Below are 13,946 nucleotides of genomic sequence, written 5' to 3' on the forward strand. Positions count from 1 at the left end.
GCCCGACTGTAATTTGTTCACCCAACATGCTTTTATCTTATGGGAGAGACACATTTCGCGACCATCAACCTTCAACGTGCTTCTTGGCTCCTACTGGTTCGATTAAACCTTGGTTTCATACTGAGGGAAAACTTGCCACTGTGCGCATCATACCTTCCTCTTGGGGTTCCCAACGGACGTGTACATCTACGCGCATCAATCGTGCCCGCCGACCGTTGATCGTATGATATAGGGAACGGGCAGGATAACCTATCTCTCTCTCTCTGTTGGCGGTTAATTAGCTTCCACCCTCTAAGTATGCTGAAGGGCGGTTTTCTGTATTATTTTTCACGCGCTAAAAATTATAAACTCTTTTAGGCGTTATTTTTCACGCAAAAAATGATAAACCATCACCGATTTGTTGTTGCCATTACTTTTCATGCAAAAAATGATAAACCATCACCGATTTGTTGTTGCCATTACTTTTCACGCAAAAAATGATAAACCATCAACAATTTGTTGTAGCCATTACTTTTCACGCAAAAAAAATGATAAACCATCACCGATTTGTTGTTGCCATTACTTTTCACGCAAAAAATGATAAACCATCAACAATTTGTTGTAGCCATTACTTTTCACGCAAAAAAAGATAAACCATCACCGATTTGTTGTTGCCATTACTTTTCACGCAAAAAAAATGATAAACCATCACCGATTTGTTGTTGCCATTACTTTTCACGCAAAAAAATGATAAACCATCAACAATTTGTTGTAGCCATTACTTTTCACGCAAAAAAATGATAAACCATCACCGATTCCCTTTGTTGTAGCCATTACTTTTCACGCAAAAAATGATAAACCATCTATCTTTGTATAGAATGATAAACCTATCGCTTATGATTTTTGAGGTCATTTAGAGAAGGCAGAAAAAACCTAATTTGTTACAAAAGCTGGTTTCAGTGAGACCTAACCAAGTTTGGCATACATGATGGCATACCTATAACAACAAGGAATATCTAAAAGGGAAAGTTTCAGAAAAATTGAAATTTAGGGTGAAAATGATGCCATACATGATGCTGTTTTTCGAGGTTTTGACCTGAAAATCAATTGGGTATTATAAAGGGAAATAAAAAGTTCGAAAAATGTAAAAATGAAACAATCTATCTATGTATGTATAGAAGATCGGCTGTATGAAATTTGAGGTTATTTAGAGAAGGTAGAAAAAATCACCTTGTTAGAAAAGCTGGTTTCAGCGAGACGAAACGGCATGCGCTTAAGCAAAGTGATTTTTTCGAACATCTCCAAATGACCCCAAATTTTCCATACATGATGCCATACGTGTAACAACAAGGAACCCTATCTAAAAAGTGTCAAAAAAGTTTGCCCAACCGTATAGCTCTATCAAAAAGAACCTCACCATGGTGCTAGTATAATTTTGGGATAGTTACAAACTTTCGTTACCTAACTTTCAACATGAAACTTGTTTCAAATTCATTTTGGCCTACAAGAAACAAATCCCAACTTGATTCGAGCACCACAGCCTCCAAACGATGCCGATGCCGATATCGGCATGGTCAGAACGGCAATGCTCGCCGCCACTGCTAGGTCAACGTCGGGATGCACCCTCAATCCCGTCCCCTCATTCGATCACTGACACACCAGAGATACCGCCGAGGCCAATGCCGAACGTACATGCTGATGCCAATGCCGAACATGCATGCACGCCGCTGTGGGCACGGCCACGCCGACCCGCTATGTTGGACGCCACAGACCGCCGCGAGGTCTTTCCCTTCGCCACCACACTCTCCTAGCACCCACCTATACACGCCAGAAAGGAGAGACACTAGTTTTCTCTACATTGCTCGCGTTCGTGTCCGACACGGTCAGTCAAAGTTTTGAGGTGGTGGTCGATGTCGTCGACCATTTCTTCTCTTCTTTGCATGGTTAAACGCGTCTAGTTCATATCTATCTAATGCGTCTGGTCTCGCCTCATGCAGTTCTTTGTGGACGTCGATCTCATCTCGGCACCCCGCATGCCACTTCCTCCGTGCCATCGCTGTAGAGCTCCGTTTAAAAATCTAATCCTACCCGTGTATTGCCCCTTGTATCAGCGTCATGGCCCCACTTGTCATTTGATATACCGAAGCCCCACTCGTTCGCGTTTTGGTCAGGGATAGAGCGATGCTTACGGTCAAACAAAGATGGATGGTCTGACGTGTCTTTGCAAGCTCTACGTGGCCCCACTAGTCAGAAGATAACGGTCAACCGTCGGGCAACCGGCCGTTACATCACGTGTGATGGTTTCAGACAAACGCTTGGGTAAAACTGAGGAAAAACTAAGGAGCTGGGGAAAACTGAGCACAACTAAGGACCCGAGGGCACGAAGAAATCCCTAATTTTTTTTACCACCTATATCAACTTTTACTGAAGGGCAACTTGAGGGTTCAGAATTTATTGGAACATGATCACACTTCTCCGGAAGCATACTATAACATTCTTTCAATCTAGTAGTACTTTTCTCAAGAGTATTTAATCTAGCAAAAATGCTCACAAGGGATGAATCAAAATTACTAGGTAAGCTATATGTTGCAATCAACTTCTTATGGCATTAAAAGCTTGATCTCCATCACAATGAAGGAAATATCATCTTGCTACGGTGTCCAAAGCATATCTATAACGAAGAATAAGACCAAAATAAAAGCTACTAAGAAGCAAGCCTACAGTCATTTTAGGTTCAGTTTTATTATAAGAACTATTAATTCTAGACCAAGCTTCCTTAAAACTCTCCTCACTCCCTTGTTTGAAAGTAAAGATCATTTCCTCAGGTGACGTAGTAACATGAATAGAAATAAAAACAACTTAAAATAGGAACTAATTTTTGTGTGTTTTTAATATAAAGACGACTATAACTGAAACTAATTTTTGTGTGTTTCTCATATGATAAAGCAAACAAGACAAAATAAAGTAAACTAAGCAAAACAATAACAAAGTAAATATATTGGAGATGAGAGACTCCCCTTGCAGAAATCCTCTTTCTCCCCGGCAACGGCTCCAACAAATCTTAATGGTGCTCTGGTGATCATGCCAGATAATGTTGGCGGAGGTTGTTGTGGAAGTGGTTGGAAAACCCCAAGAGGAAAGTCTGGTAAGCACAACATCAAGTTTTATCTCAGTACAGAACCAAGGTTTAATCGACCAGTAGAAGAAATGTGTGACTTCTGAAGGTGTTGCTAGCTGACTAGTGGCAGGACGCACTACCGGCATCAGCAACAACGTGGAACCTGCACACAACACAACCAAAATACTTTGCCCCAACTTACAGTGAGGTTTTCAATCTCACCGGTTTGCCGAACACAAAGGATTATACGTATCGAGTGGAAAGAGATGTTTGCAGTAATTAAAGAGAACAGAGCTTTGCGGTAAGTAACAGAGCAGGATTGTAGTGGTTGAATTTATCAGTGTAAAGAAAAGGACCGGGGTCCACAGTTCACTAGAGGTGTCTCTCCATAAAAATAAATAGCATGTTGGGTGAACAAATTACACCTGGGTAATTGACAGAATATCGACCATACATGACAAGATGATTACTATGAGATTCGTTTGGGTATTACAACATAATACATAGACCATAATCCAACTGCGTCTATGACTAATAATCCACCTTCCGGTTATCGTCTGAACCCCTTTCAGTATTAAGTTGCAAGCAACAGATTATTGCATTAAGCAATGTGTGTAAAGTAAACAATAGAATTACCCTTGGATAAAAATTGTTGTTTTCTCCCTAGTAGCAACAACACATCTACAATCTTAAAAGTTATTGTCATTCTTCCAAAAAAACTAGAAGCATGAACCTACTATCAAGCATAAATACCCCCTCTTGGAGTCACAAGCATTTACTTGGCCAGAGTATCTACTAGCAACGGAGAGCATGCAATATCACAAATAACATATGACAGGAATATATAATCGATCTTAACATAGTACACAATATTCATCGGATCCCAGCAAACACAACATGTAGCATTACATAAAGATGATCTTGATCATGCAGGGCAGCTCACAAGATCTAAACACGAGGCACAAATTGGAGAAGACAACCATCTAGCTACTGCTATGGACCCATAGTCCAAGGATGAACTACTCACGCATCACTTCGGAGGCGGGCATGACGATGTAGATGCCTCCGCGATGATTCGCCCCTACGGCAGGGTGCCGAAAAGAGCTTCAGAACCCTCATGAGATGGGTTCTGCAATGGCGGCCGAGACGGAACTTTTCGTGGATGGAGGCTCGAGTATCCAGGGTTATCCCGAGATCGTGAATAAATAGGCGGAGGAGCGATGTCGGTGGAGCCCTGGGTGGGCCACACCATGCCTTGGCACGGGCCCAGGCCTGGCCGCGCCAAGGGGTGGTTTGGCCCCTCCCTGTGGCTCCTCTTCGTCTCTCCTTCGGTATTTGTCTTAGTTACGGTAAAATATTGACTTCGGCTTTTGTTTCGTCCAATTTCGAGAATATTTCCTGTACAATTTTTCTGAAATACCAAAACAACAGAAAATAGGGAACTGGCACTATGGCATCTTGTTAATAGGTTAGTGCCGGAAAATGTATAAAAGTGCAACGAAGCATGAGAAAAACATATATAAATTGGTGTAAAAAATAAGCATGGAGCATCAAAATTATAGATACGTTTGAGACGTATCAGGAATGGATCCTTGAGTAGTTTTTGGGGTGATTCTTTGTGTGGAAGTAGTCCTCTGAAAGATACGTTTCCTGATATCTACAGTATTTGCAATGAGCAAGATATTACACTGATGCTGGGATAGCATGGAGATTCACTTTCAGGAGATGGATGACACCTGACTTAGCTAAACAGAAGAATGGATTGTTGGCTATGCTATACCAGATTACTCTCAATGGGGAAAAATACAAACCATTCTGGAAATGGTCAAAAAGTGGTAAATTTACAGTTAGATCATTCTACAAACATTTGTGCAGCAGTGGTTTGGACAGATCCTTCAGACACTTGTGGAAGAGCAAAATTCCTCTAAAATTCAAGATTTGGTTATGGCTTATATGTCACAATGTGATTGCTACTAAAGATAATCTGCTGAAATGCAACTGGACAAGAAGTTCGCGGTATAAGTTCGGCAATGAGCATGAAACTATTACCCACTTGTTCTTTGACTGTGTGGCTGCTAAATTTGTCTGGAGCTCTCTGGGGAAGGTCATTCTAGCTCCCACACGTCCAAATTTTTCCAAATTTTTCAGGTGGTTTCCCCAGTTTATTCCTGCCAGTCGCAACACCCAAATTGCTAGGCTTGCAGCGATATGTTGGGAAATTTGGAAATTTCGCAAGAGAGATTTCTTTGAGGGAAAGTTAATTCATTCCCATGTTGAGCTAATTAGCTACTCTATCGTTTTTATGAAATATTGGGCATGTCTTCATGGTGCCACAGACGCTGAGGATATTCGTGTTGGAGCAGACAATCTTGTGAGGCTTGCCTCAATGGCCAATGACATGGGCGCAAGTAACTCTGCTTCAAACCCACTCTCATGTTGGGTGATATGGATGTTGATGATGGCAAGATCGCTGAAGTCGAATCTCCTGCGCATGGATGATGAACTATTGCCTAGATTTCACTTGTCGTTGCTTGCTGCCTCTGATGCACTTTTGTTGGTGGCTTCCTTGTGCTGGTCTGTAATATAAACTTAGTTTACTTATTCCTCCAAAAAACGCTAGCACTAGGCAACGTCTTTTTTTTGTTTTATCACAACTGGATTATACCTAACCATATGATCCTTGTTTCGTTATCATTCTGGTAATGAAATTCGGTCCCTCGTTGGATCGCTTGAATAAATGTTTTCTAATACCACCACTTCAAGCCTGTTCAGAGACAAGGAATTACCATGAAGTTTGAGGTCAACATGATTTTTGAAACCGGTCTAATGCAGTTTCATGTCCTGGATCCCATCCGAGACTCCGAACAAACTTCGGTCTCCATCTCATATTCCGAATCTACTTATGCGACATCGAACCTTAAGCGCGTCACCCTACGATTCGTGAACTATGCGGACATGATCGAGACTCCTCTCCGACCAATAACCAATAGCGGGACCTGGAGATCCATAATGGCTGCCACACATTCAGCGATAACTTAGTGATCGATTGAACCATTTACATACGATACCGATTCCCTTTTTCAGGCGATACTTTACTTGTCCGAGGTTCGATCATCAGTATCTCCATACCTAGTTCAACCTCGTTTCCGACAAGTACTCTTTACTCGTTCCGTGATATGTCATCTCTTGTGACCTAGTCACATGCTTGCAAGCTAATTAGACGACATTCCACACAGAGGGCCCATAGTATATCTATCCGTCATCGGGATGGACAAATCCCACTCTTGATCCATATGCCTCAACTCATACTTTCCGAATACTTAATCCCATCTTTATAACCACCCATTTACACAATGGAGTTTGATGTAATCAAAGTACCCTTCCGGTGTAAGTGATTTACATGATCTCATGGTCGAAGGACTAGGTAACTATGTACCGAAAGCTTATAGCAAGTTGAACTTAATGACTTGATATCATGCTACGCTTATTTGGGTGTATGTCCATTATATCATTCACACAATGACATAACCTTGTTATTAACAACATCCAATGTTCATGATCACGAAACCATGATCATCTATTAAACAACAAGCTAGTTATACAAGAGGCTTACTAGGGACTCCTTGTTGTTTACATAACACACATGTATCAATGTTTCGGTTAATACAATTATAGAATGGGATGTAAACATTTATCATGAACACTAAGATATAACAATAAATAATTTATTATTGCCTCTTGGGCATATCTCAAACACACCTATGTGCACCAACAACTTATACTAAGCAAGATAAACAACTATGTGATAACAATATATATATATAACTTCAGGCACGAATCCTATCACAAAGTAAAGTGCATATATAAAGAGCTCGGGTATAGATATAACGAGGCACGTAGGAGAAGATGATTTATCCCGAAGTTCACATTCTTGCGAGTGCTAATATCCGTTGGAGAGGTGCGGTGGGTTAGTGCTCCCGAACGCCACAAGAGGCCTCACCTTGAGGTGTGGTTGCTCGATGCACACCAACACCACAAAGGCCTCACCCCAAGATGTGGTAGTCACACCACACACCAAGCGCCACAAAGGCCTCACCTTATTCTCCGGTGACCCTCGCCACAAAAAGGCCTAGGTCACGGTTCCACTAAGAGATTTCCTTCGAGGCGGAAACCGGGCCTTACACAAAACTTGGGCACACATCCATAACTTAATTGGAGGCTACCAATAATTCACCACAAAGTCCTAAAAGCCGTCTAGGGTTCCAAGAACCCAAGAGTAACAAGCTCCTCACTTTCACTTTCACGAATCACCGTGGAAAGCTCAAACCAATGCACCAAACGCAATGGCAAATCCTTCACTCCTAAATTCCACCAAAGCTACAAAAGCTTGTGGGGGAAGAAGAGAGGAAGAAAAAAGAAAATCCACAAAAACTCCAAGATCAAGATCTAGAGGATTCCACTCACAAAGAGAGGGATTTGATTGGTAGAAATGTAGATCTAGATCTCCTCTTACTTTTCCCTCAAAAAGATTGAAGACGCATAGGAGGAATAGAGGGATAGGGCAAACTCTCAAGGTCAAAAATGGTGGCGAGCACAAAGGGGAAGAGGGTTAACTGCCGAAGGAGGAAGAAGGGGGCTATTTATAGTCCCCCACAAAATATGGTTGTTGGAACTTTCGAGGCCGGAATATTCGGCCTAATTGAGGGCCGGAATATCTGGGCCGACACAAAATATCCGGCCAAATGTCTAGGGGAAGTCCAGTAGCATTTTAGTCCTTAGCCTATTTTTGGGGCCATGATATTTGCAAATATCTAGCCCCGGATTATCCGCCCACCCTAGAAAACTGGCAAAGACAGTTAAACAAGAACGAACAAAACTTGAGCATCCGGAATCTGATTGAGACGAAACTAATTTTGTCGAAAAGAGGACCACAAGATCTACCCCCACAAAAGTATGGAAACAAGTACGAGAAACCAAGAAAAACTCCAATATCCAAAATGCAACAAGTAAATCATGCGGAATCTATTTCGATGATCTAGAGCTTGACATGGAAAGAAACACAAGCTCTAAAACACCACATGGATAAGACCCAAATAACATCCAAGAAAGATGATGCAAGGATGCAAAGGTTTGAGTTCTCCTAATGATATGATCGAGTTACTCACTTGAGAGTCCTCTTGATAGATACGAAAACTAAACTATAAACCGGTCTCCAACTACAACATGAGATCGGTAAGAAAGAAACCTTATCAAGATCAAACCTTAACCTTGCGCGTTGCACTTGAGCTCGATGATGACGATCTTGAACGCAACAAGATGGATCGCATTTCTTGATTGTGTTTGCCTGACGAAGTCTTGTGGATTGCTCCCCTATAATCCACCATGGGAGAGCTTCTTCTTCGGCACATCTTAACATATCTCTTATCACCATATGGATGGAAAGCTTCAGGCATATGATCTCTTCGAGTTGGCTCATCTTGAACTTGCACTTTATTTCTTCATTCTTCATCATGTTGATGTCTTAAAGTTAAACTTGAGGGTCATCTTCATCTTCAAGACATACTTGACACGTGATATTCTTCATCAATTTCTTTTTATTGCAACCTTGAAGCCAACATATGGTTCAAGCATTGCCTATGGACAACTCCTACAAATATAACTCAAGGCAAACATTAGTTCATAGGGATTGTCATTAATTACCAAAACCACACGTGGGGCTCCATGCACTTTCAATAACCCCTCAAAAGGGAACTGTAATACAAATTGAATATGGTGAATATGGTCTTTTCGGTAGCACCACCAAAAACAATATCATCCATATATAGTTTACATATGAATGAAACACCCCCTTTAACCCGCTTGGTGAAAAGGGTTGAATCGACCTTCCCCATTTGGAATCCACCCGTGAGAAGGTACTCATACCAAGCACAGTACACATGGTTTGGGTAAACGGGTTGTTTGAAACCTAGAGGTTGGGCAACATATGCCTCCTCTTTCAAGGGGCCATTAAGAAAGGCATTTTTCACATCCATTTGATATAGTTTGAAATTATGAAAGGAAGTATAAGCAAGTAAGAGACGAACAACATCGAGTCAAGCGACGGGTGCAAAGGTGTCCTAATAATCCATACCTTCTATTTGGAAAACTCTTGGTCTACTAACCTTGCTTTATTTTGAACGACGAGTCCATTTTCATCTTGTTTGTTCTTGAACACATTTGGTTCCTAGGACATTGATCCTACGATTTCTTGGTTTCTCCACTAGAGACCAAACCTTGTTGCGGGCGAAGCACTCTAGCTATTCTTACAAGGCTATCACCCAATACAGATCTGGCAAGGCTTCATGTACCTTCAAGGGTTCAAAACTTCTTGAGCTTGATCATGAGTGATAGAATCATTTTTCTCTTCTTCTTGATCTTGATATTGAATGGTAGTATCATTCTGTTCTCTATCTTGATCTTGCTCATTGGTTTGAGGATTTGATTCTTGTTCTTGTGTATGCGTCTCCTCTTGAGTAGTGAGTTCCTCATGAGGTGGAGTGATGGGATCATCTTGAGTTGATCTTGGATCTTCTTTATTATTGTCTTGACCTTCATGTTGATGGGCCTCACGGTAAAATGTGCCCAATGCACATGGTCCTTATGACTTGAGAATATTCTTCATCACCTACATTACATGGAAAAACTTGCTCCTCTTGGGAGCCATAATTATCATCGAATTCCACGTCACAAGATACTTCAACACGCTCGGCGGACTGTTGTAGTATCAATAGGCGTGGAATTCGTATGCATAACCAACAAAAATACCATCAAAAGTTCTAGATTCAAATTTACCGATTCTTTCTTTCTTATTCTTGACGAAGCATTTGCATCCGAAGACGTGGAAAATATGAGATGTTCGGCTTGTTACCGGTGAGAAGTTCATATAGGGGGTCTTGTTGTAGATTGGTCGAAGAAGGAGCCAGTGATGCATGAACCGCGGTGGCAATGGCTTCACCCCAAAAGTTATGGGGTGACTTGAATTTATGCAACATAGTTCTTGCCATTTCAGTAATTGTATGGTTCTTTCTATCCACAAAACTATTCATTTGAGGGGTATATGGCGTAGAGAATTGCTGCTTTATTCCCTCGGCTTCAAAGAAATCTTGCATGGTGTAGTTTTTGAATTCGGAGCTATTATCCATCCTTATTGCCTTGATTTCTTGATTATGAGTGTGTTGAGCTTGTTTGGCCCACTTAGTGAATTCCACGTGGGTCTCATCTTTGGAATTTAGAAGAAATACCCATGTATATCTTTAGTATTCATCAACCATAACAAGTTCAAATTTTCTTCCACCGAGAGTATCATAGGTTGTAGGTCCTTTACAACCTTAGCACGATGACTTCCTGTCTGTCAACTATAATAATCTTTTTCTGACTTTGGTGATGGAGGGGCGAGGACGTAGGCGCATCTTTGGCTCGTTCTAGTTCCTGTAGTCGTCGCTAGATAATCTACTAACCTATTTGTAATTTTTAATGTTTTTGGGTTTGCTCCTAACGATGATTATTAATAGTTTGGTGGTACTTCTTTGGCAAAAAATGGTTATCAAATCGTTGACTAGTATTTTGAGGGAAGTAACAAATACCTATGCTAGTGTGTAGTCTTGCCGTAGTTGCAAGAACTAGTGACGAGCTAAAAAAGGATGTACCAGGAGTGATTTAGAATCTAGTAAACCAGGAGTACTTGTTATTAATTGGAAGACGAAACCCTGCCTGCGGCCAAAAACGCCCTCGCGTCGTCTCCTCCAGGTGACGCAGGGGACGAACCCTAGCCCCCCAGCGCCGCCACCCCCTCCCCTCCCTTCCTGCCTCATCGCCACCGGAGGCCGCCGGCGGCAAAGGCCGTGCTGCGCCGGTGATCGGGGCGGCAGGGCCTCGTGGCCCTCCTCACTGCGGGGTGGAGGTCAGCGCAGCGTCGGGGCCCCTCGACGCTCCGTCGCGTCATCTCCGCCGGTCCAGGCCTGTTGCGGGAACCCTGTGCAGCTCCGGCGCCGCCCCGTCTCGGTGTCGGGCTCCGACATCGCATCTGGCAGGATTCGACCGTAGCTGCAGTCCCCTGCAGATCCGGCGCCGTCCTCCCGCTGTGGTGGTGGGTGTCGGGCCTGGATTTTCCCGGGATAAGTATCTGGTCTGGCTGCAGGTCCCTTCGTTGGTGGAGTTAGGCAGGCGACACGGTCGGGTCCGTATTGCCAAAGGCACCGTTGGGACTATGTCTTGGCTGCTAGGGCAGTGGCTCCGGGCAGTGGTGCGACGTTGCTCCAGGGGTGGGTGGCGCTCGCTGGTGCTTACCGGTTGCTGGCCGCGGTCGCGCGCGGGCGATGCGGTGGTGGCGGTGGTAGCACCCTCTCTCGCCGTCTCCTCGCCATAAGCTTGTCGGGGTGCTGTGCTTCGCCACGGATGGCATGGGTTGCTCCAGGGCGGCATGCGGAGGTATGGCGGACTGCGGCTAGCGTCGGCGATGAGCTCGGCGTAGTTGACCTAGGGTCTCGGTCATTGCGTCCCTGGGCTAGCAATACTGGTTGTAGTGTTGTCGACGGTGCCGACTCTGTTTCCCACTCCACAGTCTCATAGTGGTGGCCGGCTTCGGGTTCTGGGTGGGACATCGGCGAAAGCCGTGCAAGGCCTTGGCCGTTGCATGTGGCGACGATGTCCTTGACGCCATGTTCCTTCTTGGAGGTGCCACCAAATGTACCTCCTTTATCGTAGTTGGATCACACCGCCGTGCTTAACTTGTGCGCTTCTCCGATGGCGCAAAGTTCTCTTCTTTGGCGTTAGGCACACCCTCTTCACCTTATTTGTGCTTGTCTCCGCCATTGTCTTCCTAGCTACTTTTACACGGTGTTCGGTCTAGTTTGGGCGGCCTCCTAGATACCCAGAGGTGGTTTCCTAGGCTGGCGTCATGCCGCAGGCGTGCCGGTGGTTTCTTCCTTACGCCGTGGGATCAATGTGTTGTAGGATAAGTGTCAAGGCTGCGTCTTGAGGGGGGGGTGGTTGGGCTAGGGCGAAATCTCGGCAAGGCCTCAGCCGGTGCGGGTGATGGCGACGCCCTTGGGCACCGCTCTCCTCCTTGGAGGCGTCTCCATCAAGCCCTCCCCTTTAGTATCTCGAGGCAGGAAGATAACCGCGCTCTGCCGGTCATGGGTGCGCTTTGCTTTTTGCCTGGGAGTTCGGGTCAGTTCTTGGCACCGGACCCTTGCAACAGAGGACGGCGCTTCCATCGATGGATTCAAGCTCTCTGACTAGTTAGCTAGTGTATTGTAGCTTGTTTGTCTTCTTCTTCTTTGTTGCTTCCTTTGCTGAATTGTAAGCTGGTAACCCAACATTTTGCTGTTTTTTTTCTTTATGTTGTTGCTACCGTTGTACACCTGGCCGGTTAATGGCTTTGTTAATTTAAAGTGGGGCGTAATTGGAAGACCGCTAGACCAGTACAATACAATGGATTACAGCAGCAGGCACAACCGCACAAGGCACCGCTCTCTCTGAGACTGTACTAATACATCATATTATGAAGTAAATATGCAGCAGCAGTAGTTATTGGGACATTGACGGCGGTGCGTGCAGCAGCCGTAACACTAGCTAGCTCATGGCCTGAAGAATGCTGGACGGCGATGAGCAGCAGCGCCAGGGAAGGAGGTGTCCTTGAGGTGGTCGGGAGCCTGCTCGTACGAGTGCCTCCTCGCCAGCGCCAGGATCTTCTTGTCGGCGGCGACGAAGTAGGCCATCCCGGCGACGGTGCAGACGATGAGGGCCTGCCCGGTGGGGTTCAGGTTCGCCTTGGCCCATGGCAGCATCCTCACGCTCGCTAACTGAACCCCGTTAACAGTTAATTAGTGCTGATCATAAATCTCAACCAGCACTAGCGCTCGTGAGTGAAACAGAGATGCACGAATAGACTAAAGAGATGCTCACCGTCGGAACTGCAGATGCGACCGTGGCGACTGCGGCTGCCTTTGCTCCGGCGAGCGTTGCCTCTGAAGAAAACATAAAAAAAGGCATCGCAAGTATAAGCTCGATGATCGGTACGACAGTTGTCTATACTGCACTGTACTCTGAAGAAGTCGATCGTTACCCCTGGAGCAGCGTTTGGCGAGGGCGAGCTTGTGGTCGAGGTAGGCACGGGTGACCGTCGTCGACGACATCTTCCTTCGTGAGATCTACTGATGTTTGATGGAGAAAAATGGGTACTGGACACTGGCTAAGCGAGGAGTGAGGTGAGATGGGCGCTTGTCTTGTTGGCTAACGAGGAGCTAGCAAGCCGTGTATTTATAGTGACCAAAAAGGTGGCGGCCACGCACGGTTTTGAGTGTAAACCGTGGGTCATTCGCTTTGAGTCCAGGAATGAGTTGGTGGGCGGGCTCTGGCACGCTTTCTGGGAGCGATAAGTGATCCAAAACTGTGGTAGGGAGCCACAGGATTTGGATGTTGTTGCAGATCCTAATCTTTACACGAAGCTTTTCAAAGAAGGACCTAGAGATCTACAATTAGGCAGGAAAAGTTCATCACACTGACTAGCATCTGTTCTCTGTAAAATAACAAAACGAAGCAGAGCATGTGCGCCTACCTAAAATCTGTCTGGTTAATAAAATTTGACTGGTTAATGACAGGAGTCAAATGTTGCTGAGCGGAAACTTTGACTAAACGCTACGAACTCACCCTACCACATATGCTGATGCAGCCCTTGATCGTGAAACTACTACTGAGCATCTACTACTAGCTAGCAGCGTCTGTTCTCTGTAAGAGAAAAAGAGAACGAAGCAGAGCATGTGCTGATGTGCACCAGCCCAAAATTTTACTGGTCAATGAGAGGAGTCAA

The 13,946-nt window shown here is 44.5% G+C and overlaps 1 protein-coding gene across 1 annotated transcript; it reads right to left on the reverse strand.

The window, feature by feature from the left end:
- Positions 1 to 12,714: 12,714 nt before the first annotated feature.
- Positions 12,715 to 13,129, reverse strand: LOC124703598 (early nodulin-93-like). Its single transcript, XM_047235825.1, has 2 exons — positions 13,043 to 13,129; positions 12,715 to 12,939 (listed from the first exon to the last, which is right to left on the reverse strand). The coding sequence occupies exons 1-2, from the start codon at positions 13,127 to 13,129 to the stop codon at positions 12,715 to 12,717; spliced, it is 312 nt and encodes a 103-aa protein (XP_047091781.1).
- Between the last annotated feature and the right edge of the window lie 817 nt (positions 13,130 to 13,946).

This window comes from Lolium rigidum, chromosome 1 (genome assembly GCF_022539505.1).
Source record: "Lolium rigidum isolate FL_2022 chromosome 1, APGP_CSIRO_Lrig_0.1, whole genome shotgun sequence".
NCBI classification, from domain to species: Eukaryota; Viridiplantae; Streptophyta; class Magnoliopsida; order Poales; family Poaceae; genus Lolium; species Lolium rigidum.